Source organism: Crocuta crocuta, unplaced genomic scaffold (assembly GCF_008692635.1).
Source record: "Crocuta crocuta isolate KB4526 unplaced genomic scaffold, BGI_CrCroc_1.0 scaffold478, whole genome shotgun sequence".
Classification (NCBI taxonomy): Eukaryota; Metazoa; Chordata; class Mammalia; order Carnivora; family Hyaenidae; genus Crocuta; species Crocuta crocuta.
The window spans coordinates 688,795-713,384 of NW_027530981.1; the positions used below are offsets into that span (position 1 = coordinate 688,795).

The 24,590-nt window shown below is 41.0% G+C and overlaps 1 protein-coding gene across 4 annotated transcripts in view; it reads right to left on the reverse strand.

The window, feature by feature from the left end:
• PARD3B (par-3 family cell polarity regulator beta) overlaps window positions 1–24,590 on the reverse strand; it is a 997,354-nt gene that overhangs the window by 94,371 nt on the left and 878,393 nt on the right. For all 4 annotated transcript variants that reach the window (XM_077770171.1, XM_077770172.1, XM_077770173.1 and 1 more), the window contains one exon: window positions 6,481–6,613. In XM_077770171.1, coding sequence (XP_077626297.1) covers window positions 6,481–6,613 — 133 coding nt within the window. The remainder of the gene's footprint in view (window positions 1–6,480; window positions 6,614–24,590) is intronic.

Here is a 24,590-nt window from a genome sequence, read left to right on the forward strand (position 1 = left end):
TTTTTTTTTTTTTTTTAATGTTTTTATTTATTTTTGAGAGAGAGAGAGACAGAGACAGAGAGCACACAAGCAGGGGAGGGGCAGAGAGAAAGTGAGAGAGAGACATAAACACAGAATCTGAAGCAGGCTCCTGGCTCTGAGCTGTCAGCGCAGGGCCAGATGTGGGGCTTGAACTCACGAACCGTGAGATTGTGACTTGAGCTGAAGTCGGATGCTTAACCGACTGAGCCACCCAGGTGCCCCTAATTTTACTTAACTAACTGAGTCACCCAGGAGCCCCAGGACACTCTTCTTTCATAAGGTTGTTGGGTTGGAGCTGCCAGTGTCTGTCTCACTACCATATGAGGGAGCTCCTAAGAATTGCACTACAGAGAGAATAAGAATGGAGCTGGATCCAGCTTTGTCTGAGGTCAGATACACCTATAGAATTTAAAGTGATATAAGCCAACAAAATTGGCTTTCTTGTTTAAACCAATTTAAGTTAGATTCCTGTTCTTTGTGACTTGAGAGCCATTGGCTAATCCAGAAATTGTTATCATTGTCTAGCGTTTTTTCAGATGCCTTCAAGCTGCAGAGATGGAAAATACGGACAACTCAATTCTGGTATTGGACCACTGGCAGCAGGAGTTCATTTCTCTTAACTCTCATATTTAGAAAATAGCCTTCTGATAGTTTTTACACTTGCATGGCTTTTATTCATTCCATCTTAAACCCCCTTCCTAAGGTGGTTAGCAGGATCTCAACATCTTGCTCTGTCTTTACTCTCACTGCAGAGTTCACTGGATGTATCTTTCTCATCTAGACAGCTGCCAACCATGTTTCTTCAAGTTTGCTCCTAGACCATCCTCATAATAGGGTGAACAGATCTGCCAGAGTGTTTTCATTTATTCACCCAACCATCACCTGAACCAATCCCCTTTGCCAAAAAGATATAGTACTATCTATTTTATGACAGTGGAAATTATAGCACCTCTTCCCATCTAAATGTCTACAAACCCCTTTCATAGATAAAAATTCTTCTTCTTTAGCCGGAGAGTTAAAAAGAGGAGGATGTGATGGACACCTCGGCTCTTTCCATGTTTTGACTTTTGTGGAAAGAGCTGCTATGAACATTGGAGTACATCCTGTATCCCTTGGGTAAATTCCTAGCAGTGCTATTGCTGAGTCATAGGGGAGTTCTATTGTTAATTTTTTGAGGAACCTCCACACTGTTTTCCAGAGGGGCCGCACCAGTTTACATTCCCACCAACAGTGTAGGAGGGTGCCCGTTTCTCCACATCCTCGCCAGCATCTAGACTTCCCTGATTTGTTCATTTTAGCCACTCTGACCGGTGTGAGGTTGTATCTCAGTGTGGTTTTGATTTGTATTTCCCTGATGAGGAGGGATGCTGAGCATCGTTTCGTGTGTCTGTTGGCCATCTGGATGTCCTCTTTGGAGAAGTGTCTGTTCATATCTTCTGCCCACTTCTTCACTGGATTGTTTTTTGGGTGTGGAGTTTGGTGAGTTCCTTATAAATTTTGATAGCCCTTTATCTGATATGTCATTTGCAACTATCTTTTCCCATTCCATCGGTTGCCTAGTTTTATGGATTGTTTCCTTTGCCGTGCAGAAGCTTTTAATCTTGATGAGGTCCCAATCGTTTATTTTTGCTCTTGATTCTTTTGCTTTTGGGGATGTGTCAAGTAAGAAATTGCTGCGCTTGAGGTCAAGGAGGTTGTTTCCTGCTTTCTCCTCTAGGGTTTTGATGGTTTCCTGTCTCATATTCAGGTCCTTTATCCATTTTGAGTTTATTTTTGGTGTATGGTGTGAGAAAATGATCTAGTTTCATTCTTCTGCATGTTGCTGTCCAGTTCTCCCAGCACCATCTGTTAAAGAGATGGTCTTTTTTCCATTGGACACTCTTTCCTGCTTTGTCAAAGATTAGTTGGCTGTACATTTTTGGGTCCAATTCTGAATTCTCTATTCTATTCCATTGGTCTATGTGTCTGTTTTTGTGACAATACCATACTGTCTTGATGATGACAGCTTTGTAGTAGAGGCTAAAGTCCAGGATGGTGATCCTTCCCGTTTTGGTTTTATTCTTCAGTATTACTTTGGCTATTCGGGGTCTTTTGTGGTTCCATACAAATTTTAGGATAGTTTGTTCTAGTTTTGAGAAGAATGCTATGGTTTATCCATATGATGGAATACTACATGGCAATGAGAAACAATGAAATCTGGCCATGTGTAGCAACATGGATGGAACTTGAGGGTGTTAATGCTGAGTGAAATAAGCCAGGCAGAGAGGGACAAATACCATATGTTTGCATGTATAGGAGGATTAGGAGGAACTTAACAGAGGACCATGGGGGAGAAGAAAGGGGAAAAATAGTGGGGGAGAGGGAGGGAGGCAAACCATGAGAGACTCTTGAATGCTGAGAACAAACTGAGGGCAGATGGGGGGGGAGGGGCAGGGGGGTGATGGGCATGGAGGAGGGCACTTGTGGGGATGAGCAGTGGGTGTTATATGGAAACCAACTTGACAATAAACTATTAAAAATTAAAAAATAAAAAAAACAAAGTCACATATTTCAAATCAATTGCTAAACTTGCAAGAAAGCAAAAAATAATCAGAAACAAAAAAAAAAAAAAGAGGAGGATGTGTATAGTATTTGCTATGCAGCTCCTGAAAAAAGACAGTAATAAAGGTACTAATATTTTTAGAAAACTCTGGAGCCATCCCATTTCTGAAATTACTTACAGGGTATTCATGCTGCCGTTAAATAAGCAGATAATCTTTATCTGTTAATAAAAAATACCACAGCTTGTTGCCAGAGGAATGTGTTCGTCTTAACAAGTTTTACAGAAAATAAAATACCAGGAGATAACAGGTATTATGTTTTCTTTTGGCAAATATGAACACGTCACAGCTAGCATATCTTACTTAATTGGGCCAATAAAACCTCGCCAGGCCGTTTCACTTCCAGTCATTGAAATTCTCTCAACTTGTTCTTTACAGCTTTTCAGAGCCTTCATGGGAAAACAGCTACAGAACAGACTGGCTGAAAAGATTTGTAAGGTCTCATGTCCATATTTACAAACCTTGCAATCTGTGTGTGTTCATTTATTTTAACACAAATGAAGTGGATAAATCAGGATCTCCTTTGGGAAAAAGAAAACCACCAAATTTGAGACAAAAAGGACCAAATACGTCCACTGAGGCAACTCCTAAATGATCTCTATAGAATTCCCACACCCCTGACTGCACACTCGGCCTCCAGCAGAATTAACTGCTATCACTGAGCTCATTTTGAAGTGAATACCTTTCTATAGTACAGAATTTCTCACATATATAATTGTCCTTTTTTGGTTTTGCCGTAGATTCCTGGCTAGACTGTAAGTTCCTCCAAGGTAGAGACGATACATTCTGGGACTGGCACCTAGCCTACATTAAGACGGAGCAAATATTTGTTAAAATTGGATGAGAGACAGAGAGAAAAGACAGAGAGATGCAAATACCATGGGAGCAAGTGAGGACTCAAGACAGCAGTGAGGAAACCTTCAGCTCCAAGCCACTGGACCGGGAACTACCCATAGGGATAGCCTGAGAAAATCAGAAAGTTCGAGGCAAGCCAAAGAAAGAATTCTTAGTCCCACTGACAACACTATGTTAAAAAATAATTCATGGATCCTAATAACCTTTCCAGTGATTGCTTTACTAATTCTGGCTTTGAAGACTTCTGTGTGCAAACTTTTATTCTTTCTGGTCTAGTGAGCTCTTAGGTAACTGAATTTATTTTTTCCTGTATTTGATTTTAGGGAACTTTATTTATTCTTTCTGGTCTATTTAGTTCTTAGGTAACTTACCTTCCTAATTCCCTTCTCAACAGTCTAGAAGCTTTCCAGTATTGTGTGGATCTGGGGAAAATTTATCCGGCTTCTAAATCTGAGGTATCTGGCCTGGGAAGTTCTGAGTCCATGAAAGTGGTTTTTGATGATGCTGGTCCACGTAATGCTTTTGTTAGAGAAGGTGAACTACTGTGCTTAATGCAGTGATTGGGATCAATGTCCTATTTTTAGAATTGTGGGTTGGAAACCCTGATGACCACATGAAGAAGCACCCAGGAGCTCTCTCTTAGGACCTGTCCTTCTCTATAGGGGCTGGTGATCCAATTTGAACACACCCCCTCCATGATGCTAAAGACCAGACTGATTAGGAACCACAGCCTGAATAAAAGCTGCCTTGCCAGGTCTGGCTGACTGGCAGGAATGAAATGTTAACCTTCTAAACTTGCTTTCCTAGATCTACCCCAAAATAGCAAGACAACAGTGTAATTTTTCAGGCCTGTGCCGGACAAAAGATACCAGTGTTTTTCCTTGGGAGATGGTGGGGAAAAGATGCTGAGATTTGAATCCCTGGTTTGGAGTATCGCAGGCGATCACAAAGAGCATGAGTCTTTTATGAGAGTTCATTTTGCAAGCTTCCCTTTGGGAAGCCTTAGTCCCCACTTGCCTGGGAAACATAAAATCAGTCACTTTTGGCAAAGCTCAATACACTTGAGCATGGGAAACACGAATTAAACAAGAGATATTTCTTTACTCACTAGATTGTCTAATTCCACATTTGCTTGGAATAAAAATAGAATCACTAAGATAGAGAGGACCTGAGTGGGTGGTTATCCATTTCAGGATTGGTAAAGGTCAAGGGAAACTTCAGGTCTCAGAAGGTTAAGCATCTTCAGCCTTTCGGCTTGACGTAAAGAGATCCTATAAAGTAAGGTCAAAACAACCAGGACTTCTTAGTCTAAAATTACTTTTCTTATTTTCCTCATAGGAATTCACAGTAGTGTCGAGATGGAGGGCTTTTCAATGCCCTGGCCATGGTGTTCTGTTCTGGTTATGGTGGAAACGACTTCCCTTATTTTATTGCTTATTTTTTTGTTCAAGGGAGCAGAGCCTTATGTATACAGTCTGTCATCAAAGTTAATATGTTGATCTCAATGAAGTCTGAAATGAAGTGAATTATTATCTAAATTGTCATTTTGTGGAGATCTTTCTCTTCTGTTAGTGAGAGTCTAAGTGACCAGTTGCCCCATCCCTGCAAATGGCATGCTCTTGAATCCTAACATCTGTAATAAAACCAATAAAAAGCTATTTGTTTTGACCTATAGCTACAAAGTGCCTATCCAGAAATAGGCCAAAGCCATTTGGTAGGGGACTGCCAGTCCTTAATTTGCATTTCCAAATAGTGTTTTTAAACTCTATCCTACAAGGAGAAGCCACTGGGCCGAGGAGTTTCAGTTGCTCTGCACAACAGGGGTGGGTGCTGCAGCTGACTTTCCGAGGCTAGTATAAAAGTTCAAGGTGCTATGCCCAAGGTGCCATGGCACCGGTGTGAAAGCCAGAAGGAACCTGCTTGGTGTCTGGTCTCTACGCTCCCAACCCCAACCTCGTGAGCGTAAGTATGAGTGTGCAAGTCGGGAGAGGAAACTTGGCTTTAAGAGATTTGTCCTTCAAAAGAGCTGGTGTCTTTAGTGGCCACCGGGGATAAGAGAGTTCCTTATGTGGTTCTCAAAACAGCACTAAAAACTGTAGTAGAAGGCAGTAACCATCAAATAGGGTGAGTGAGAGCTGACATCAGCACAAGGACATCACTAATACCACGTACAGCTCTGCTCCAATAACGCTGATAACGAGAGCCAAGATTTATTGAACCCCAACTCAGTGGCAGGCACTATTCCGGGTATGTGACATGTACTTTAATCCATCTCTAAGTACTCTCCTCTGGTATTTTTGTGGATGCTCAAAAGTTAAGTGTATTTTGTCAGTACAGCCCTGCCTTCTTGAAAAAGACATGAGAATGAATCGTGCTATCCTGGAAAAACCCACAGGATCTCTCCTCAGAGGACACAATATTCTCTTCTGTCTGCAAATGCTGAAGGATTTGGTAAAGAGAACCGTCTAATGCAAAGACTGTTCTTATCTCAAAATAAAATTATCTTAGCGATCAGTAAAATGAATTGTTCCGATGCAATATACAGACAGCTGCTATCTCTGAAGAGAACCATTCTGAAATTTATGTCCAATAACCTTTTCCAAAGGAAAGATGGCTTATGTTACATGGTCTGTCAATGCTTGCTCAGATGTCTGAAAACCAAGAGATGGAAGGCAAAGATTAAGGCTCAGTAGATGATGACAAAGATTCCTTGTCTTCTTTAAAATATCGACCATCTGCTCCACCCTAACACATTGGTATACAAGTCCAACAGAGAGTAAATATGAAAGCAATTAAAATAAACTACTATGCATTAGTGTGGTTTGATTTATATAAACAACTTCTGTGGGACAAGATGGCTGTGGTTTGGGTAATGTTCATATCTGTTAAACTCAAGTAACCTAAATATAACTTGATAGGGATAGAACATTCTTAGCCGTGTTCTTCTGCTTACAATGATCTCAGTTAAGATGAATTCAATGATTGGAATCAGGCATGGGCTTACCCAGTGAAAGTCATAATCTAGCCTTGCTCTTCCCTCGTCGTCCTCATATAAGGTGAAACCTTCCCTCCGTGCCTGATAATACTCTTTCCGCAACTTCTGGATGCGATCAGTGCTTCCACTTGGAGGACGGCCACTACAGGACATAACCAAACAAACACGGTCACCTGGTATACATCATCCTGGACACTTAAATTTTGATCATAGTAAAGGAGCTGACATCCAAATTTAGAAGATTCAATCATGTGAATCAAATATGCTAGGAAAACTGTAAAATCAGTAATAAAAGTGAACAAAAATGGTCTTTATGTAAATACATTTAGCTCTAAGGGTCAAAACATCTGACTTGGGATGAATAAATGCCTTTTGAGTGAAAAAGGTAAGATAAGGTCCTGACCTTAAGAGCAGTTAAAAGAGTTATCACTTTTTTCTTATAATCATATCCACAGAGTTTGGTTAATTTTAATGTAGGTATTTCATTTTCTCAAATCAGAAGTTGCCAATTTGAGACCAGTTGTTTGACCTGAAGATTGGATGTGACACAGAGTTGGCATGTACCAGTCTTCATTTCAATGGCACTGATGAATTTTTGGAGGGGGCGGGGTAGGATCCGTGTAAGTATATGGGCACATAGGTCATAGGGAAGGCAGAGAGGGTGGGAGCCATATCAGGAAGTAAAAAGAAAAAAAAAAACAAAACCAAAATCGGTGAGAATAGACTGCCGTCTTCATCATTTGTCCAGAATTCCTCCCTCTAGTCACTTCTTTCTCTTAGGAATTACCATTCCCCCAGTGTGTGATCCATGCAACTCCAAATTGCTTAGCCAGTAGCTCCCTTTTAGCTTGCATTTGTCATGATCATTTCAACAGAAGCAACATCATGTGATGCATTTCAGGGCTGGGAAGCAAGAGGAGAATGGTAGGCAGATTTCAACAATTATTCAACTTCTCTGGTTCATCTGGGGTATAACTGAGTGTCCTCTTGTGCCAGACCTTATGTTAAGATCCAAGGGGAAGCGAAAACAAACAGTTCACAGTCCTTGTGTGCAAAAAAACACTGGTCTGGGAGGCAGGGGGCTGAAAAGGATACAGAAGACTACACTCCAGGTTCTGTAACGGCAGTCTAAAAAGGGACTGTGGTGACAAAGGCTGCTTAAACTGACTGGGGAAGGTTATGACCACGGAAGAAGCCTATGGAAAGCTCCACAGAGGAGGTAACACCTTAGCTGAGTCTTGAGGGACACACAGGTGCTCAACAGCTATACAAGGGACATGGGGAAATTGCAGGTAGAGGGAAGGGAAATGCAAGGACAGAAATGAGGAAGCTTCTTGCTTTGGGGGAGTGCAGAGAAGTCAGTTTGGGCCAGGAGGGATCCTCAACTTCTTGTGTCCTGGCTCACACACATGGCAGGCAGTACATGCTCCTCTCCCTTTCTCTTTAGGAAGCAAGTTAGAATAAAAACGAGTACTGGTGACTTTAGGGACAATTTGAATTTACTCTAATAAATGACAGAAGTATATCACTTGCAAAGTTTGGTACTTTAAGTGCGGAGTCTGCAAACCGAGGTGTCACACGTTCGAAGTCAGTTCCCTTGAAAGTGAACGTGCCCACAAGACTCGCGGGAAGGGGCCCCGCACGCGCTGCATGCCCGCGTTCACGCAGCGCGCCCCCGGCGGTGTGGCCGTCGGAGACCGCGGTCACCGACCCGGCTCCCACCTCGGGGTGGCCGGTTCCCGCGCTCGACAGCTCTCCCTGGGGTGTCAGGTCCTCGGTGTGAGCGGTGCCGCGTCCTCCAGCGCCCCTGAACCCCTTGCTTCTGGGCCTGGCTTGCTGAGGGTGCAGAGGGCACGGCCCGGGGGTGCCCTGGAGACCCGCTGGCGGCCCCCCTTCCCCCGGAAGCCGCCATCCCGCGGGGCAGGAGACCCCCGCGCGTCTGTCCCCCGGGACCCTCCGGCCAGAGGAGGCCGGGTCCACACCCGCTGCCAGAGACGCCCAGGGCGGCCGCGCGGGGGCTGAGCGAGGGGGGCGGGGAAGCAAGCGTCGTCCACGATGGGGCCACCAGCGCAGGGCAGGGCGCAGGCACTGTCGCCCAGGTAAAAGGGGGCGTCGCTGGACCCTCCGGGATCAGAGGGCTGGACAGGCGCCTGCTGTGGATCCCCCCGCGTCTAGGAGGTGGCCGAGGCCCCAGCAGGCCGCGTGCGGGTGAGGAGCGGCTGAACCCCAAGCGCCTCGCTGAGCCCAAAAATTCCCGGAGCGCAACTTGTAAACCATAAGGACACTTGTGTTTGATGGGTCTGTGAGGATCCCCACTTTAGTATACAGAAATATGGGAGGGAGAGGGAGGGAGGAAGGCACCCACTGTGAAGAGCTGTGCATGCCGGACGGTCCCCACATATTACGGTGCAGTTTTAAGTTTAAATGAGACATCTCGTTAAAGGAGATGTCTGAAAGCAACAGAAGTCATCTAACATTTTGTTTAAAAAAATAAACTTTTTTTAAAAATTTATTTCTGAGAGAGAGAGATAGTGTGAGCAGGGGAGGGTCAGAGAGAGGAGACACAGAATCTGAAGCAGGCTCCAGGCTCCGAGCTAGCTGTCAGCACAGAGCCCGACGCGGGGCTCGAACCCATGAACCGTGAGATCATGACCTGAGCCGAAGTCTGGAAGCTCATTCGACTGAGCCACCCAGGTGCCCCGTTAAAAAAATTTTTTGAGATGATACTTATAAACTATAAAAAGAAAATGGTGAGTGGACATCTTTTGGCAGAAAAGCATTCCTCCCAAACTGGATTCAAAGTTAATCGTTAACGTCTTACAACATGTCTATGAAGTTAGCACGGGGCTCTGGGCTTCCTACATCGCTCTACAGTCACCCAGTAGCCGAGGCTTTTTATTAAGAAAAGACAAACCCTTAGGTACAGGCATCCAGTTCTGGAATGAGTGAGTCACGGGGATGAAAGGTAGAGTGTAGGGAATAGAGTCAGTGGTATCGGAACCGTATTGTGTGGTGACGACAGATGGCTGCTACCCTTGTGGGGAGCGCAGCAAAGCATAAAAGAACTGCTGGATCACTATGGTGTACACCTGAAACTAAAGTAACATCGTGTGTCATCTCAAATAAAAAAAAAACAAAACACAAAAACTTAAGGTTTTGAATATTTGAAGAAGACAATAATAATAACAAAAAGGAAAGTCTGATATGCTTTTCTGGACAATGGGAAGGCAGGCAAGGTGGGACAGCTCTAGGCGGACCAGCTTCCCTTCCTCGGGAGTACGGTGAGCTGACTCCCATGCCCGCGTGCAGTGCACAGGCTTTGCCGAGGATGTGAATGTGTGAGCCATGCTCTAACTCACCAGATGAGTTCAATCAACACGGTGAAAACATTGCATACATAATCTATTAGTTTACCCAAAGAAACTGAAGCACTGAATTCAAGCAGGATGAAGTCATCAGAAATAAGGAAAAAAAAAATTGATAAGGCCCTGTTTTAAAACTCCCCACAATTTTCCTACATTTGCGATGGAAAAAAAATCATACTCAGACTATAAACTATTCTTCCATATGTCTATAAATACATAAATTTAAAAATATGGGTTTGATCAGATTTTAGTACTCAAATAAAGGGAATGGGGCAGGAATACAAAATCAGCTGTTTAGGATTCAGAAAATCCCCTATGGCTGACAGGAACATGACTATTTACCCAGAAAAGAAATCTGGCCTCAGAGAAAAAACAGGAAAAAAGTCAGGAAAGTCATGGATCATCTAAGTGCAAAACATGTTGGATCTTCTCCCTTGTGTGAATATTTTAAAGGGGATTTTTTTTCCTTTAACCCCCACCCTGCACTAAGTAACTGTATCAGATTTTCCCCCTTAATTTTCTTAAGTATTTAATATAATAAAATTAGGAAGGGCAAATTCTGATTTCATTTTTTAGCTCTCTTCTGCAGATAAACACATTTACCATCAAGTCAATAAAAAAGATATATACAAGCTATTGTGGCCAAAGCAGTTAATTGATTCCATTTTGTGTTGAAGATGTAGAAATTTGAAGAGGAATATAAAAACACCTTTGTCATAATAGCAGTAATAATTACAACAGCTATAAAATATGGAACACTTATATAACAAATACATTGATACAGGCCTTTACTCATTCTGCTTCCTACGCAGAGCGGACCTAAAGACATAAGTAGTCAATTACAGCTTTCTTTCCTGGTGAACCTAGACATGGCCTTAGAAATCCTTCTCAACTCACAACTTCAGAAAGCTACTACCAATCTACCAAAAGATTCTGAGGTATCTTTTGCATGATAGCCTCAGAAGTTTCATTAGATTATGACATCACACAAATAGCCTTGCAACTATATAAAATCAGCCAAGTGTCAATAACCCCATCTCCAAGTTAGAAAATTAGCCTTCCTGTATTATTTGTTCACTGGATGAAGGAAAGGTTGGTCATTCTTACAAAGAGAGTTCCTATTTCACCTGTATTCATATGCAGATAATCAGTGCTGCTCTTACACTTGCAATGTGCTGAAATTTTTTGTAAAATTAATGCAAGCAGTAGAACAAAACAGATTTATATTGTAATGATTTCTTGTAAATTATACTGCTTATGCCTTTAAAGGCAGATGAATAGCTAAACAGGCTCTTTTTATTACACTTGAGAGCTGGACAGAGTTTAAAGCTATAACGGAGTTCAGAAACCATGTCATTTTCTTCAATAGCCACCTATGGTAATATATTCCCAAATGCAGTAAACCTATAGTAATATATTCCCTTATGCAATAAACATCACAGTAAGGCATTATCTGCTCCTTTGAAATCTAACCTGATTCTTCTTATTCTTCATACTCTCCTAATTTATAGTGATCTCAGTCAAAGTACATTTTACACAGTGTGTTCATTGCATGTGCCATGGTCTCCTTGCATTAGTGCTGCAGGCTGGAGAAAAGAAACTAACATGTATCAAGCTTCTATGATGCCCTAAGTATAATATTTAGGCTTTACATACTTCATCTCCTTTAATCCTCAATCAAATTTGTGAGGATGACATAGTCAGTGACATTTCACAGATGCCTGTACCGAGGCTCAAAGCAGTTAAGTAGCGTACTTGGTGGATGGTGGCCCAGCAGTTGTGTGACTTCAGGACCAGTGTGATTTCTACCATATCATGTTGCCTTGCAAGAAAGGCATTAAAATGCAGCAGGCATTTTGTAGCAGAAGTTCACAGGCATTTCAAGGCGGAGGGAATTTAGCAGAGCGCATTTATAGCCATACCTTTTGATATTCTTTTATTTGCACAGATCTTTGCAATAAAAATAGAAATCGAAGTAGCTAAAGTAATAGAAATACATGCAATGAAGTCTGTATTCATTAAAGAATGATGCTGGAACAACTGCAGACTGAGATTTCTGTGTAACTAATATTACATCTCTAAACAGGCTTGTGTGGGAAAGAGGTATAAAAATGAATGGGGTACAAAAGAGAATGAACATAAGATGGAGATCTCACATGAAAGAGAGAAACTCTGAATCAAGACCAGGACCAAGAGGGCATCCAGTGTTGCTCCTGGTAAAATTCACCACTGACTGCATGAGAGGGAGTTGGTCGCTAACAATAACCATTGCTGGACTTGTGAATTAATCTACAATGACTTTGTGTGTATGCTTACGTGGGCACGCATGTAAATGCATGCACCCTACGAGTCAGTTGTAGGTAACTGATTCCAAAGAGCTGTGTCATTTTCAGATAGCCTCAAGACATGTGGTTTTCCATTTTAAAGAAGAAGTGTTTGACTTTAGTGAGTATAGCCCTCATTTGTAGGTACCAGCCTGGGGTCCAGAACCGGTCATGTGGTTAAGAAACAGTCTTTATAGAATGGAACCTTAACAGGAATATTCTTACCCTTACAAACACTGAATAAAACCATGTAAACTAGATGAATGCATGTCAACAATAATCAGTAGACTAGGGAGTGTTTTTGAATTTGGGGTTCGACCCATTCTTTAATATTTTATGAAGTTACTGTAAAAATGTTATTTTGATACTTACTATAAGGATTTTAATTCTATAAATATAGTGTTAACCTTTCTATACTTACAAAAGGGTGGAATTTAACAAGTTTTCTCAAAAAGGATTAGCCTCTTAAAGATACGGAGCAAAGGAAAACACTTTTGCACCCTTTAAGGATGCCAAGATGCTCTTCTTTTCCTTTCTCCCCTTATGGGAAAGGTTGCTTGTTTGGTCTTTTTGCACTTAAGGACCTAAGGGTAATCATAGTTTTCAACTTCAAATTTAGTGGTACCGCAGCTCTGTCTTAGAAAATAATGCATATACATATTCTCTTTCAAAGTGGGAACAGAGCCCCCAAAGTACCTGAGATTCTGTGGCATTCACACTTTTAATGGTATAAATACCTGACTATCTATAATAGTCAGGTTTATAATATGCAATACTATTTCACTTTAAATCCCAACCTAGGTTCTAGAAAAGATGATTCCCTTGAAGACAGATAGTCATGGACAGAACTGTTACTTAATTTCTGTTGATGATGAAGATTTCTGTCAAATTAAAAAATTGAGAGATTCTTATAAATGCACTCAGGATCATTAATTCAAAAACATTTTGAAGATTTTTGAAACTATGGCCCAACAGCACTTGTACTAATACTCTACAGATTTAGCATTCCACAATGAAAATACACTTATATAGTGAGGCCAAATATACTAAAGGAGACTTAATAATAAGCAGTGGCTTTTAATGGGGCTTAATTCCATAGCATTCTTCAAGTGATATTTTAGTCCGGAATAGTTCTGAAAATTAGCTAGTGTAAATCCCCATCTTCTCCCTGCTCTCAATTTCTTATAAAGAATACCTATTTTTTCAAAGATACATTGACAAGTAAGGTTTTTTTTTAATTTCTTAAATGTTTTATTTATTTCTAGGAGAGAGAGAGACAGCGTGAGCAGGGGAGGGTCAGAGAGAGAGGGAGTCACAGACTCTGAAACAGGCTCCAGGCTGTGAGCTGGCAGTCAGCACAGAGCCCGACGCGGGGCTCGAACCCACAAACCGTGAGATCATAACCCGAGCGAAAGTCGGACGCTTACCCGACTAAGCCACCCGGGTGCCCCGACAAGTAAGGTTTTTAAGTTTAGTCTAATGAAATTTGGTGGCCCACCTGACCACCCACGCACAACCTTTAGGAATTCTTCTTTGTAACTTCTTCCCAAATTTGCCATCACTATGTATGAAGGTGGCCCCACATTTGCAATTAGTTTTGCAAAAAGATTGCCCCAATAACAAGAATATGCATTTCCTCATATAGACATTTAATTTCTATCAAATTTAAGTTATTGATTTAAGTTGTTGATTAAACAATTACTCTAAATTAAGAGCCCTTTTTTTTACTACAACTGCCTAAAAGTTACTATATTAAGAGTAATAAGTTTAGAAAAAGAACCAATAATATTAACAGACAAAATACAATTTTCACATCTAGAATCTCCCTTTATTTTGTGGCCTACTTTTTTTTTTAACATGAATTCTTTCTTAAAAATTTTTCTAAGATTATTGAGAGAGAGAGAGAGAGAGAGAGAGAGAAGGACAGAATCCCAAACAGGCTCCACACCATCACTGAAGAACCCAATGTGGGGTTCAAACTCACGAACTGTGAGATCATGACCTGAACCAAGATCAAGAGTCTGATGCTTAACCGACGGAGCCACCCAGGGTACCCTGAGGCCTACTTTTGTCAATTATCTCTGACATACTACTTAATAGGTAAAGAACCAATGCTTAGACATCTTGAGAGAATATTTGATGTCACATAGAAAACTGGTGGCAGAATTNTTTATATACATTTTTAAGGGCTCTAAAAAAATCATTCCTTATGTCAGGATCCTGTGGGGAGGCTGAAAAACTGTTCCAGAGGTTGCTAAGCAAGTAAGGTCATAAAGAAGAAGACAAAACCACAAAGCACAATGATGTATTAGTTCAGCCTGTAATCTTGAATGTGGTCCTTACCCCAGCTATCTGATGGCCACCTGTGGCATTTTGACCTAGATGCAACCATCTGACAACGTGACTTGGCCTACCTGGGCTCCTGATTTTGCCATGGCAACCCGAGTCTGACCTTTTGTCTTTCTCAACATGTTTTCTGCTTTCAGCATCTGTTCCCTTTAAGATCCTTGTCTTGGTATTTCCATCCTTACCTTGGTGAACTGACCCTCTGACTCCTATGTCGTGAAGATTTGTCCTCAAAATCTTAACCCTGGACTGGACCCTGACCCCAATGAATCAAACCTTAGTGGAAATAAAGGCCCTTTTCCCTTGGCACTTTTGATTGCATAAAAGGTAAGCATTTCCACTCACACCATGAACCACGGCTACCATTTACTGTTGAAAGTAATCTGATTGATGCATGAAGGACAACTTTCTCCCCTGTGATTGATTATTGTGACTGAGAATCTCACCAGATCAATGTCATTTCCTTTACTGATAAAAGGCATTGCTCTACCTTTGCTCTTTATCACTTAAGACAATGCAAGGCCCTGCTCTAATCAGAACATTCTGCTTCTCTATCACCTTTTCTAGCAAAAGTGGAAATTTCTTAGGAGAGATACAGTTATTCACAATTCAACAACACACAAGTTATTATTCACAGCCTCAACTCTCCGTTATAAGCTTGTAACACATAACTGCATTATTCTGATACTGTACAATGACCTTCTGGATGTTTTCAAATTTCAGAAGCCAGTTTTGCCATTAGTCATAAAATATCCATTTGGGTTATTCATATTTTGAATAGTATTCTAATATATTTCCTCTGACACAGGGCAGTGTTTTTGAGTCTTAAGTGGATTACAAAAATACTGGACACACTCAAAGTTATGTATAAGCATATGAGACACATTGTCTTGAGAAATTTTACCAATTTTATTAACAGTACAAAGTATGTGGGGGTCACAGAAGGAATTTATCAAGGGTTTCATATGGTAATTTTCACTTCTTAAGAAATATTTTAAAATATAGTTGAAAAGTTTACACTGGAGGGCAAAAAAAGTAGCCCCTCATTTCAACTCTACATCTTTGCAAAACAAGCATGCATAGATGCAAAGAAAAATAGATTTGGGCCAATTTGGAACTTTGAATCCACTGTGTCTTCTGTTAAAGATGATAAATAAACCACACTCTGCACCATAATTCATGTAGTTACAGCTCATCTTACATGGCTGAGGTATAGTGATATTGTACTATTTAACTGTATTTAAGTGATGCACCAAATCATTAAGCTTACACAAAAATGAGGGCCTGGGGAAAATAACAATTTAAATAGTGATAGTGTTCCCGTTGGCCATTCCATGTAATGAACATGTGGTCCTCGACATGAACTGAGTTTATTTCCCTCAGTGGATGTCTGTTCCTAAGTGTCTCTCATAATGTATGCTTTACATTGTGCTGAAGAGGATTCTAATATTTAAATTTTTTAAATGTTTATATATTTTTGAGAGAGAGAGAGAGACAGAGTGTAAGTGGGAGAGGGGCAGAGGGAGAAAGAGACACAGAACACCGAAGCAGGCTCCAGGCTCTGAGCTGTCAGCACAGAGCCTAATGCAAGCCTTGGACCCATGAACTGTGAGATCATGAAGTTGGTTGTTTAACTTACTGAGCCACCCAGATGCCCCTAGAAGATTTCAGTATTTTAAGATACGCATTGCTTATACAACACAGTTCTTTATATGCAAGCCAACCACTTCAGCTGGTGTTCAACCAGAGGACTAGCTATCAGATGCAGTGCGAAAAGAAATGGTGTCAGGTAGGTATGGTGAGAGATTACAGGGAGGGCCCAATACAGCATTCTTTGAAAGTGTTTTCCAAGGTTAATTCTGACTCTACACAACTTTTGTCTCTAGAAACCAACCTTGAGACATGATTCCACATTAAACATTCCAAGTTTTGTTGAACATTTTTTTTGAACGTTTTTATAGTCCAAGGAAAAATTTTAACAAAGCATGGATAAAAAGGTAAATGGAAGAAACCTATAAAATTTGTATTATTTTAACTCCTATTCACATTCTTGAGTTGAACAAAAGTGACTTAAAGAGAAATAAACTTTTGTTGCTGATATAGCACTAGAGCAAATTAATGATACTACACACACACACACACACACACACACACCTCTTCTCAAAGAAATTCTCACCAACAATTGCAAGACTTGCAAGATAAAATTATTATATTTTAGGCTTAAATCAAACACAGCCTGAGTTTTAGGAATATATTGACATTTAGATGTGGATTAAACTTCTAGGGTCACTTCTGGGAAAAATAAGCCTTTGTGGGCTGTAGGCCATAAAACCTTGGGAATTCCCTAGGTCCCTGTGACATTCCTTCCTTCTCAGAGGAAGGAACATAGAAGGTCTGTCTTCTCCCAGGGGATCATGGAATGCCATCAAAGGCCACTGATTCCCGACAGCTGGACACCTAGGCCTCTCCTTTCAGACAACAAGGAAATAAGGCTTAGTCGATCACAGAATTTTGGAGATTCTTTTTTTTTTTTTTTTCTAATAGTTTATTGTCAAATTAGTTTCCACATAACACTCAGTGCTCATCCCCACAAGTATAATTTTGGAGATTCTAAATGATTTAGTGTATGAATGGTGGTTTTTTTGCTTTTTGGGTTTTTTGTTTTTGTTTTTAGAGGATAATAACAGTCAAGCTAGGTTATTGTATGCTGCTGTGGTAACCAAATGTCAGTAGATTAAAATAGCAATTATTTACTCACATAACAAGATTTTTTCCCCTCCCAATAGCAAAGGTTGAGAAATAAGTAAAGAAAAAAATATAAAAAAATAACAAGTTTTTTGATTAAAAAAAAGCAAAAGGCTGTGATTAAGGAGCTCAATACTAAATGTTAGGTGACAAAACCTTTTGAATACATGTGATATGTAAGCTAGACCTTACTTTCATACCCAGTAAAGGGATATATAATAAATTGTCTCAACACCCAGCAGGAATGCATGGGTCACATAAGTATGTGACTGTCGGGCAGATCTTAATTATGACATACATGGGGCTAAATCATACTAGTTCATAAACACAGAATTTGATATGCAGTATTCTGATATGATTAGCATAAAAGCAATTAAGTCCAGGCACTTATTAAGAACATGTTTCGATATTACCTTAATTCTGTTCGTTTCTTTTATACCTATGCATGAATGCTGAACTCTTATGCAATTTTAAATAGAATTATGGTAATTACTCAATTCAAATAGATGCTCAGCTTCAAGAGCCACATAAAAAGTTAACATATACTTAGGTCCCAAAGGGTATCAAACCCAAGAGTATCCTGCAGCTCTCATTTACCTGGGTGTAAAGTGAGCTCTGGTAACCCTGTAACCTCATGTTGACCTCCTGACATGAGGGATTTATGGGATAGAGACAGTTTATGTTATCATCTCCCACAGACTGTTTCAGTTGTTTTTAAAAGATGTTCAGATTCTTACAAATCCTTCTTAGGAGCATGGAAACTTGCTTTTTGAGTGGAATAGAAAGTAACAAATTGGTATCAAGCTTAGATCATCAAGTACTTTTATGGGTTCCCAAAACCCTCTGAATGTTTTCAGATGTGTATATTTATTTAAACTTATTTATTTATTCTTAAATACTGTTATGCCCTTGGCCCTGGTGCAGTAATTAAGACCTCAGAGAGGTTTCATAGCCTTGTGGGGGGAGATAGAGATATAAGTAAATAATTACAGTGCAATGTGGCAATTATTCCGTGAAAGTATCACAAAGATAATGAAGTCCTGCAGTAGCCCAGAGGAGAGGTGATTCGGTCTGTTTGCAGAGGCCGGAGAAAAGGAAAAAAGAACAAGGACAAGGAGTGGGTGACTGGGCATACCAGTGGAAGGCACATCATATGTCAAAGGATGGCAACGTGATGGGGCATGTGGCCTGGCATGGTAGATGTCTGAAAGTGGGTGGAGGAATTCTGGGAAGTAGAGCTGGTAGGACCTGAATAACTCCACATGCCAAAATTTCCAGAAGAGACACTAACGTGGAATCACTGGAGGATTTCAAATAGGGTAGGCGTCATCATCAGGATTATTCTTTCTATCAGGATAATCCCGGGAGAGCCTTACTTTGTCCGACCCCCACATGTCATAACTATGAAAGGAACCTGTTGACCTCTGTGGATATTTCTTACACTTATCTTCCATCATTTCTAGGGTGTGTATAGAGTTGAAGCCGCCTGGTTGACCACTGACAAAGTCCTCTTCTATTTCTATTTCCCTAATTGTTGGATACTGTGCCTGGAGGGCCAATTTAGTTCAAGGCAATGGGACATTTCAAGTCTTTCAATGTGAAAGCTGAACATTTTAAAACCAGAGCTCTTGTTTAACCAGTAACATTAACTGGTGATGAAGCATGACACATTGTTAATATAGTGATAAATTTCCCATTAGGAACAGGGCACTGGCTGCCAAATCAGAGGGCAAAAAGTTAAAAAAAAAAAACAAAGCCAATGAAACCAACCCATTATGGGTTGACAAAGACTTTTATTTTCACTGGCACTTTAAGGGAAAGTAGTCACAAGAATCTTAATTAATAAATAGCCGTTGCTCCATTCAGGCGAGGGAATGGTAGTGCCTGAGTATGTGCCATGCGGCAATTTGTAGCTGTCTTCTTGATCTGGAAAGTGAATGAGTCGTCGACTATCAAAGAAGAGGGGAAATTAGGCACTATGCCGCTGACAATTGAACTCTATAAATAACCCACAGTGAAAATGAATAAAAAACATGCCTTCCCCCAGCTTTCAGTAGCCTCTCCGCAGTGTGACAGTTGCTAGTTTTTTCAATAAACATGATGTCAATTATGCCTTTTATCCATCATGGCAAAGTCACGTGTGGGGAATAATTGAGTATCTTTTTGTTTTTTGTTTTTTTTTTTTCCGGCACTTCATATAACAATGCTTTTCTGTTTTATTTATATCAGACTGAGGCAAAGCAGCTGTCTGATCTGTAACTTATATGTTGCATCAACACTATTCCTTATTTCTTCCCTAGTTCCAAAGCTTTATTGGCAACAGTATTTTAGTCAGTTCTCAATTATTCGTAGAAATGGGGGGTTTGGAAGAACATTGAAAAATAGGCGCTACAGACGACTTCCAAAACTCTCATTTAAACTAACAACTTTAGTTTCTTTCCCAGTGAATGGTTTCCCAGAGCTGTAAACAATCCCCCAATTAATTGACTTAAGTTACACATTCTTTTCCATGCCCATCCCCTTTTTTTGTTGAGGTACTAATGAGCAGAAAAAAAGGCCAAAAGGCAGGCAGGACTTAGAAAAACAGACACGCTACAAAGACTCAAATGGGGAAAACAGAATTTGGATGGTTGAGAGTTAACGACCCAGGAAACATTCCCCTAAAGGATCTACTGTGTTCTTAGAGAAAGGTAACTTTTCAGATTAAAAAGTAACAGGTATTGGTTTTCTAAGTGGATAAACTGCAAGCAAAATGCTATGTGGGGGACAGTTAGAGAGTTAATGAGTGTTCACATACGCAGCTACAGGTAGCTTGTGGGTGACTGTATAGTTTCCCTGAATTCTGCTATTTGTCATGAACTTTATTACTCTCCATTCCACTAACAACTATTTTTTTCTCTTTATTTGCAGACGTATTTAGTATAGTCATTCAGATGTCATCAGTTCATCATTTTGTTCAAGAAACTCGTTCTTAGAGAAGAAAAGTAAAGCACACACTGAATGGTGCCACATCATTTTGTACATCTCATGTAAGATGAAAGGAGGAGGTATCACATTTTGTTTGAGATAGTTCCCACTCAACAACAAAATCATCTTTTATCCAAGTGTAAACAAGCCTACTAGCTAGGAGCTTTTTTTTTTTTCTTTCTCCCAAGTTCTACATAAAATATAAGCCAGAAGGCTGAACTTGATTATTTCTTTATTTATTACTTACCTTCACATTTTTAAAAAACTGAATGCTACTGTATATCTGAGAGAGCTTCTAAATGTATAAACTACAAAAAGAAGGGGAATTATTTCCTCTCCTTCAAAGAAGCTTTTTAATACTATATCTAAAATATCTGGGGAATTGGAGGAAGAAAAAGGAGAGAAGGAGTGGGGGAGGGGGGCAAAGAAAAGAGCTAATGGTCACAATGCATGCTTATAATAAAATGAGCTTCTTAATGGATGCTCACTACAGGAATAACATTAATTCAGTATTAGGACTTTCACTGGAAAAATATGAATGTAATTTATCTTTTTAACTGTCAGCTGCATTTCTAAAGCTCTGAAGTCTGTAGCTTCCAGGGGCCTTTTGTCTTTCTGCCATGGCAGGAATATCTTGGACAGCTGTAAGAGCTTTCTAAGCCATCTTTCTCAAAATCCATTAGCTAATTCAAGGAACCTAATTAGAGCTGCCATTTTGATGGAGCATACTGAATGCTTAGTACAAACTAGTAACACCATCAATGTTTATTAGAAATCACAAAACCCAAAGTGCTCCCTTCCCTATGAATATTAATGGAAATAGAGCAAACAAATATTTATTAAAACATATGCTTAATACCATCATGGTTTACAGACGGGGGGGGGGGAGAGAGAGAGAGAGAGAGAGAGAGAGAGAGAGAGAGGCACACACTTGAATTTGAAGGCATGTGCCCATGAACACACAATAAACCAAGATTTATATTTAAGCAGCATGTAATCATTATTTGTACGCCCCTCCCACTTATCTCCCTTGGTTTTGCACCCTGGAATTCAGCGGCTCACAGCTGGGAAGGCAGATGTAAGTCCAGAGAAGTCTGAAGAAGGGGGTGGAGAGAACCTCTTTCTCTTATTTTTTTAAACAGCTGCTGAGTGCCACAAATTCTTGTCAGTGGGGAAAGAAGCCTTGCTTCCCTAGAAAATCAGCAGCATGATGACATCAGTACTTTCTACCCTCATCTAAATGAGGGTGTCACCAAATTAATCCAGCTGGTCCTTACCCCGTGTACCCACCCTGGGGGAGTTTCGCCAGGGCAGGGCTCTGAATAAAGTGGTGCCTGAGGCTTGATGTAATCCTGCTGTTACACAGATCAGGCCCCCATTGCTCGTGTCAGTACAGGTATAGACACTCACACTCCTGCAGAGGCCCAGAAGATTCTATTTCTCATTCCCTTCTTCTGGTAGCAATAAAACCTTTACAAAGTATTACTGTCCAGTAGCCCCTACTTCTCCCTGAAGCTGCTGCCTTCTGTCTCTCTCTCTCTCCCTCGGTTCACTAAACTTTTAAGAAGAATGGTCCTTTGTTTCCTTTAGTTGTCTCCATCCTCTCCTTTGGGCTGATGGCACTGTCACCACGGCCAAAACTATGCCCTCGAGGCTCAACAGAATCCTAACCTCCTGCAGGACTGGGCACTGGAAAGCGAGTCTCTTGGCAAGTCTCTCTTTGTTCCCTTACTTCTTCAATCTCATAGTTTCCTTCACCATCGCTCTAAACGCCAGCCTTCTCTAAGATTCTCTAACTGCTTCTTGTCTATATATTCACCCCTGGGGATACTGTCTACTCCTTAGGCTTTGATTGTTATATTCCTTCTCATGTCCACTCATTGACTGATCCACCCATTCAACAGATGACCACTGAGTGCCTCACATGGGGCAAGTACTCAACACATGAAAGTGTGTATCCCTAGCTGTGATATTTCGAGGGCACTCCAAAGGCATGCTCAGTCCTTGCTCCACATTTGTACCTGAAATTTACCTGTATCTTACACTCATCTTCTCCAGAAACAATCTCCTTACCTCTCCCCTAAAATCCACCTTCCCTACTATTCTTCTGGCTTTTCAGTTCCTTCTTCATGCTCATCAATGTTGGAAACTGATTAGCATTCAGAGGACAGGCTACCTTGGGGAAGTCATGTAACTTCTCTATCTGTGAAATGAGGATAATGATAGTAAGACCTCACCCCTATGATCTGAGGACTGAATGAGTTATTAAATTTAAAGCGGTCAGAATGATGCCTGGCAGATGATAAGGATTCAATAAATAAGCTACCGTTGATATCAATATTTTTTTATTATTGTTAACTTCTTTCCTCTCATGGATTCTACATCCAATCGTTTGTAATCAGTTGCGTCTAGCAATATACCCCTCCCCCCATGCGTTCCTTCTGATAAGCCTAGTTCATATACTCATTGTTCGGACCATGATAACAACTTGGCAACTAGTCTCTTGGCTGGGACTCTTTTCTGATCTGCTGCCAAATTAGCCTTCCTAAGGCACGGCTCTGCTTACATCATCCTCTTGTTTTAAGAACCCCTCTTCTCTCTTCCCATTTCTTACATCTCCAACCCAGCCTTCCTCTCCTCTAGCCCTGCTTGTAGTCTAGTCTTTAGGGAAACTTTTATTTTTCCCTAAACTCCCCCTCAGCTTGCACCCACACCCCCTCTTCCATGCCTTTGTCCATACTACCTTTTCCACCTGTAATTATTTCTCCTCCTTGTTAAACAATATAATTAAGATGATATCAGTCTTTACTTTAAAAACATCCACTGCCTTGTCATTATGTGTGGATTCATTCTCAAACCACTCCCCATGGTCCATGTGGTCGCTCGTCACTGGAGTGGACCCTGCTCGCTCTGTGCCTTGTCACCGACCATTCTCTACTGTGCCAGCAGCTTCCTTCTTACTTCCCCCACCCTTTGGGCAGCCCAAGCTGGTCACAGCTGTAGGAGTCCGTAGTTGCTGTTGCTTCTCCCTGACACACTCTGCCTCAGATGTTTCAGGGCACTCTCTCCCTTGTCACAGGAGCCTTCTCTGGCCACCTGATCTGAAGGGTCCTCAAGTCACTCCCTACCCAGGTGGTTTGTTTCCTTTGTAGCACTGATCACCCTCTGAACAGATCTTCCTTACTTCTTTGTTCATTTATGCCTGTCTGCCTACTTCCAGAAGAATATAAGGTGTGAGAACCTTATGAGGGGCTGTTCACAGGTGTTTTTCCAGTGTTAATACCTGGACAGTAACTAAAGAAATGAATCTCTACATGTGAAATCCTTCAAGATTCTTACGTTCATTCAGCAGACATTTACTGAGTACCTACTCTCCACTAATAATGCGTCCAGGTCCCGGGGAATGTAAGGGGAGTATGAGACCCACAACCTCATGGCCTTATATTCTAGTAGGGAGACAATACACAAACCAATGGGAAAAGATCTCAAGCAGAGGTAAGTGTCACCCAGATTTTTAAAAATAAATGTGATGACAGCAAAGGAAACAACCCACAAAACTAATAGGCAACCAACGGAATGGGAAAAGATAGTTGCAAATGACATATCAGATAAAGGGTTAATATCCAGAATCTATAAGGAACTCACCAAACTACACGCCCGAAAAACAAACAACCCAGTGAAGAAATGGGCAGAAGATATGAACAGACACTTCTCCAAAGAGGACATCCAGATGGCCAACAGACACATGAAACGATGCTCAGCATCCCTCCTCATCAGGGAAATACACATCAAAACCACACTGAGATACCACCTCACGCCAGTCAGAGTGGCTAAAATGAGCAAATCAGAGAACTCTAGATGCTGGCGAGGATGTGGAGAAACGGGCACCCTCCTACACTGTTGGTGGGAATGTAAACTGGTACAGCCCCTCTGGAAAACAGTGTGGAGGTTCCTCAGGAAACTAACAATAGAACTCCCCTATGACCCAGCAATAGCACTGCTAGGAATTTACCCAAGGGATACAGAAGTGCTGATGCATAGGAGCACATGGACCCCAATGTTCATAGCAGCACTCTCCACAATAGCCAAAACATGGAAAGAGCCTAAGTGTCCATCAACAGATGAATGGATCAAGAAGATGTGGTTTATCTATACCATGGAATACTACATGGCAATGAGAAACAATGAAATCTGGCCATGTGTAGCAACATGGATGGACCTTGAGGGTGTTATGCTGAGCGAAATAAGTCAGGCAGAGAAGGACAAATATCATATGTTTGCACGTATAGGAGGATTAGGAGGAACTTAACTGAGGACCATGGGGGAGAAGAAGGGGGGAAATGGTGGGGGAAAGGGAGAGAGGCAAACCATG